Source organism: Lichenostomus cassidix, chromosome W (genome assembly GCF_008360975.1).
Source record: "Lichenostomus cassidix isolate B80296 chromosome W, HeHo_3.0, whole genome shotgun sequence".
Classification (NCBI taxonomy): domain Eukaryota; kingdom Metazoa; phylum Chordata; class Aves; order Passeriformes; family Meliphagidae; genus Lichenostomus; species Lichenostomus cassidix.
In genome coordinates, this window is record NC_139510.1 from 11012813 (window position 1) to 11018099 (window position 5287).

Consider the following 5287-nt stretch of genomic DNA (forward strand, 5'->3'; position numbering starts at 1 on the left):
ACTCTGTCGCTGTTGAGCAGCTAGCAGAGTAAAGAAAGCACCAGTTCTCAGTGGCAAGAAGGAATGACCTTTATTGTTTTGATTTCATCATATATATAGAGTTTTCAAAAGTCACCCAGATTGGTCGGTCAGAAGCCTTCCCCCAGGCCTGATTGGCCAGGCCTGCACTGTCCAAGTTCTGGGACACTGTTCCAATAACATCCAAACTTTATCTTTATTTATGAAACACAAGAAGAATTCTCATGGGAAAAGCCTGTGCTAGCCACAACACTCTGCGTGTTTTGTTAAATAAACAGGGTTTTTTTCACTTTCATCCAAGAAATTCTGTTGTGGTGGGGGTGGGGGTGCCAGAAGCCCTTTGCTTTGGGGGAGGCATTTATTCAGAGCGCTTTCCTCCTAGATTTGTCTCTAATCCGAGACACCATTCCTCCCCTCCTGGGACCATCCCACATCCCCGTTCCCAATGTGTTATAAAGGAATTATTCAAAGTTGGGAATTGGGGTTGATCCAGAACCAATCCCAATCCCAAAGTCTCTATTCTTCCCTCCCTGGGACCCTCCCTGTTCCCTTTCCCACCTGGAGAAAGGGAACTGGGGCTTTTCCAGGATTTCTCCCAATCCCAAACTCCCCATTCCTTCCCTTCCTGGCTCCATCCCTCTCCCCTTTCCCACCTGGGGAAATTCCCAGAGCTGGGAATTGGGGCCAACCCCAATCCCATCTTTCCCATTTCTCCCTCCTTGACTCCAGCCCTCCCAGTTGATCCCAGTATTCCCAGGGGATGCTGGTTGGTCCCATCTGATCCAGTATCCCCAGCATCCCCACTATCTCCAGCGGATCCCAGTATCCCCAGTACCCACTCCAAGGGGATGCCGGAGACGCCCATGGCCGCCATTCCCCAGCAGAAGGGATCCCAGTATCCCCAGTACCCCCAGCCCTCCTCCCAGTTGATCCCAGTATCCTGTACTCACTCCAGGGGGATGCCATAGCCGCCTGGCCACCATTGCCTGGCAGAAGGGATCCCCAGGATCCCCAGTATATCTTAGTACTCGCTCCAGGGGGACGCCGGTGCAGCTGTAGCCATCCATGGTCACCATTGCCCGGCAGAAGGGTGCACACATGGTTCTGGCCGCTTCTGGAAGATTCCGGCTCTGGAAGGCGTGGCCCAGCTGGAACATGACAGCAGCTGTGGGATGGGGAGGGGTCAGGGTCAGCAATGGGGTGGGGAGGGGTCACCAACAGGGTGGGGAGGGGACCCCGGAGTCACCTCTGCTCCCAGAGCTGATCCCGAACCCCGGACATGGAATGACCTCTCCATGGATAGCCGAGATGGGGAAAAGGACCCCCTGGTGGCACTGACCAGTGACATCGAGGAACTTGGCCCTCTCGGCCTCGGGCAGCCCCTCCAGGGCCTCCAGCATTGCAACCACGCTCCAAACACAGCTCCGGGTCACCTGTGCCAGCCCTGGCCACCCCGAGGCCTGGAGGGACAGGGGGTCAGCCAGGGACCCCAGAGCCACAGAGAACCCTCCAGAACCATCCAGGGCACCTCGATCCCCAAATTCCAACCCAATATCCCATGGGAGAGGCTCCCAGAGTGGCTCCATCCCCAAATTCCAACCCCACATCCCATGGGAGAGGCTCCCAGAGTGGCTCCATCCCCAAATCCCAGCCCCACATCCCATGGAAAAGGCTCCCAGCCCCCCAAGGGGATCGGGATCTGTTCCTGGGGTACCTGGGAGCCCTGGAAGGCCTTGTGGATGGCATTGGAGAAGAGCTGGAAGTTGTGGGACAGCAGCTGCTTCAGCATCACCCACTGCCTGATGGAGTCAGGAGGGACCTGGAATGGAAACGGAATCAGGAGCTCCTGGGAACAGAGCTGGGAATGGGAAAGGGATTCAGGAGCTTCTGGGAATGGTCCTGGACATGGGTATGGGGATCAGGAGCTGCAGGAACTGCTGGGGATGGAGCTGGGAATGGGGAAAAGTGGGATTTGGGACTCCACCTACTCCAGGAGCAGCTGCCAGGGCCAGGACCAGCACAGAGCACCCCTGAGGGATTCCAGGGAGCCCCAAGGCCAGAGCAGCTCCCATTTCCCTTCTCCTCACCTTGGCCAGCAGCTGCTGCAGGAGCTGCCCGTGGCCCTGGCAGAAGTCACAAATCCCAGGAAGCTCCTGGAGGCCAAGGGGCAGCTCCTGGCTCCTCCGGAGCAACTCCCCAAGCTGGGACACCACAAACTGGGCACCTTCTGCCAGCACCCAGAGCATCCTTCCCGAAAATTCCCCTGCCAGCGTTGCTCCCACCTGGCACAACAACGGGCCCACGGCACCTTTGCTGAGCTGGATCCCAGCTTCCAGCAGCTCTGGGGGGACTTCCAGAGAACTCCCAGATCCCAAAAAAGCCCTGGCATCCTGCAGGGCCTCCAGAGCATTGTGGAGCCGCTGGGCCTGGCAGGGGCAGTGGCAGCACTCCAGGGTGAGCTCCAGGAAGCAGAGGGAATTATGGAGCCCCGGAGGGTCCGGAGCCTCACCCCAAAGCATGTCCAGCAGGAATTCCTGCAGCTGCCTGGCCAGGAAAAGGGGGCATGGAGCTCGCTCAGCCTCGTAGAGAGCGGCAGCAGTGTTCTGGGCGGTCTGGGAGGTGAAGAAGGGCGGCTGTGGGGGCGGCAGGGATTCCTGCGATTCCAGCAGCAGCAGGAAGCATAGGGAGTGGATCCGAGTGGTCAGCATGGCTCTTCCCTCCTCCCAAGGCCCATCGGGCCCTTCCAGGGCAGCTGCAGATTTCCAGAGGACACTGAAGGTGCTGGAAGTGACCATGGCCCAATCCCGGTCGGAGCGGCAGCGCTGGAGCCATGTCCAGAGCAGCTCGGCCACGCTCCAGGTGCAGCTCCCGGCCCATCCCGCAGCGTACTGGAGCATGTGGAACAGGATCTTCTCCAGGTAGAAGGGTGGGGGCTGAGGGACCAGGCTCAGGTGGCTCTGGGTGGCCTCCTGGGCCAGAGCAAGCAGCAGGGCCCCATGGGCTGGCAGCCTTCCAGGCTGGGCCAGCTGCTCCACGAAGGAGTGCAGGGCACAGTCACACTTCTGGATCTGCTGGGAATGGGAGAGAGAGGGGCTCCGGAGTCTTTCCTGGGAAAAGGGGGGAGATGGGGTCAGGACAGGGCAACTCGAGGGTCATTTCCCAGGAAAAGAGGGAGCTGGGATCAGAACAGGGCTAGGCAGAAGTGTCCAGAGGGATCCAGAGGTTTTCTGGGGAAAAGAGGGAGTCAGAGCCCAGAATCCAGCCCAGAACCCCCAAAGGTCTCCTCCCCCCAGCAAGATCCAGAGGCTTTCCTGGGGAAAAGAGGGAGTCAGACCCCAGAATCCAGCCCACAATCCCTCAAAGATCTCCCCAGTGGGATCCAGAGGCTTTCCTGGGGAAAAGAGGGAGCTGGGATCAGGACAGAGCCCCTCGAGGGTAATTTCCTGGGGAAAAGAGGGAGCTGGGGTTAGCACAGGGCCAGGCAGGAGTGACCAGGGGGATTCCAGAGGTTTTCCTGGAGAAAAGGAGTCAGACCCTGGAATCCAGCCCAGAGCCCCCCAAAGATCTCCCCAGTGGGATCCAGAGGCTTTCCTGGGAAAAGAGGAAGACAGACCCAACTCAGAGCCCCACCCCAAAAAGGATCCCAGCCTCACCTCCAGCTTCTCCAGGCGCTCCTCAATGCCGGCCTAGCTGTCCATTGTTCCATCCTTCCCATTTTTCTCATCCTTCCCAGGGGCTTCTCATGAGGGGCTTCAACAGAACGCAGGGCTGGGGAGTGCAGGGGAGCTGTGGGACCCCCAGAGCCCCCCGAAAACCCACAGACCCCCAAAGCCCTGAGCTCCCCCCAGTGCTTTGGGGCAGCCCTCAGCCCTCTCCCCAGCCCCACCGCTTGGCCTTCTTAGGGGTTCTGAGTACCCTAAGCCCTAATATCAACCCCACCGGGGGTCCCTAGCCCCATTCCTTGTCCCCCCTAAGCCCCCAGCCCTGCTGCCCAGCGGCCCCAGTCCCACTCCTTGGCACCCTTATAGGGTCAGGTCACCCTCAGTCCCTCCCCCATCTCCAGGACATGCAGTCCCCTTGGCCCCATTCCTTGGCCCCATTAGGGGCCCAAATCCAGCACCCTTCGAGCCCCCAGCCCCAATATCAGCCCCACTGGAGGTCCACAGCCCCCCCCAGCCCCACTCCCCTTAAGGGGTCAGATCCCCCCCAGTCCCCCCCATCCAGGGCCCACGGCCCCCTGGCCTCACTTCCTGGCACTCCCAGGGACCCCCAGCCCCATTACCAGCCCCACCGGGGCTCCCCAGCCCCACTTCACGCCCCCCACAGTGGCCCAGACCTCCCCCTCCCACCCCATCAGGGCTCCCGCGGCCTTCACCCATCCCCCTCCCCTCACTCGTGGCCCACAGGGCCCCCCCCCGCCTCTTCCCCCATGGGGCCTCGCTGCCGGGACCCTCAGCCGCCCTCCCCTGCTCTCCCAGCCCCCTGAGGGGATCTCAGCGCCCCAAATTCCCCTCTCAGGACCCCCAAATTGCTCCAAATCCCCCCCGGGCCATGGCCCCCCACTCACGCCGCGCTGCTGCTCCGCTGCCTGCCAGAGGGTGGAGCCCGCCGGGCGCAGGTTCAAACCTCGGCCATAGCCAAACAGCGCGCGGCAGCACTCCGACATCCCGCTCACGGCGCGGGGCATCACGGGAGTTGTAGTCCGCACTTTGCTCGCTCTTTTTTTGGGTGCGCATGCGGTGGGGTCATGGAGGGGGGTCAGTCGGGATAGATGATGAAGCCCGAGAAGGTGCTGTACTTGTTGGTGTTGCCGCTGATATAGACAAATTCACAAGCTGACATTTTTAGAAATATAATATTGAACATTTATTAGTAGAACAAAGGCATATGGCGCCAGGCGGGGGTGGCAGGTTTGCCTTTGTCAGCCACGCGCCCTATTCATCTTAATGTGTACTTAAGTACTTTCTGTAACTGTTACATATTCATTAAGTCCCGAAAAAAAGCTATTTACATTTCAACCACCCCTCTTTCTTCGATCCTTGCCCCCTTTCGCCAGCACGGCGCCACCTTGGGTCCTCTGGTTTACCTCAGGGCTGAAGGCAGAAATCCCATCTCAATATTTCTTCAGCTCTAATTCAATTTGTGGCTGACAGTTTCTCAGGGAGGTGTGAATGGAGATAACAGACTTCCTGGGATGCATGAGGTCTGTTTCTTTTTATTTCTTTAGGGTGTCTTGATCTCTGGCCTTGTGGCTTGTGGCTAGCACAGG

At 59.4% G+C, this 5287-nt stretch overlaps 1 protein-coding gene across 1 annotated transcript; it reads right to left on the reverse strand.

Moving 5' to 3' along the window:
* Positions 1-279: 279 nt before the first annotated feature.
* On the reverse strand, positions 280-4684 carry LOC146425492 (separin-like). The gene is made up of 3 exons (XM_085041470.1): positions 4586-4684; positions 1733-3125; positions 280-1183 (listed from the first exon to the last, which is right to left on the reverse strand). The coding sequence occupies exons 1-2, from the start codon at positions 4682-4684 to the stop codon at positions 1896-1898; spliced, it is 1329 nt and encodes a 442-aa protein (XP_084897596.1). The 3' UTR covers positions 280-1183; positions 1733-1895.
* Positions 4685-5287: the final 603 nt, after the last annotated feature.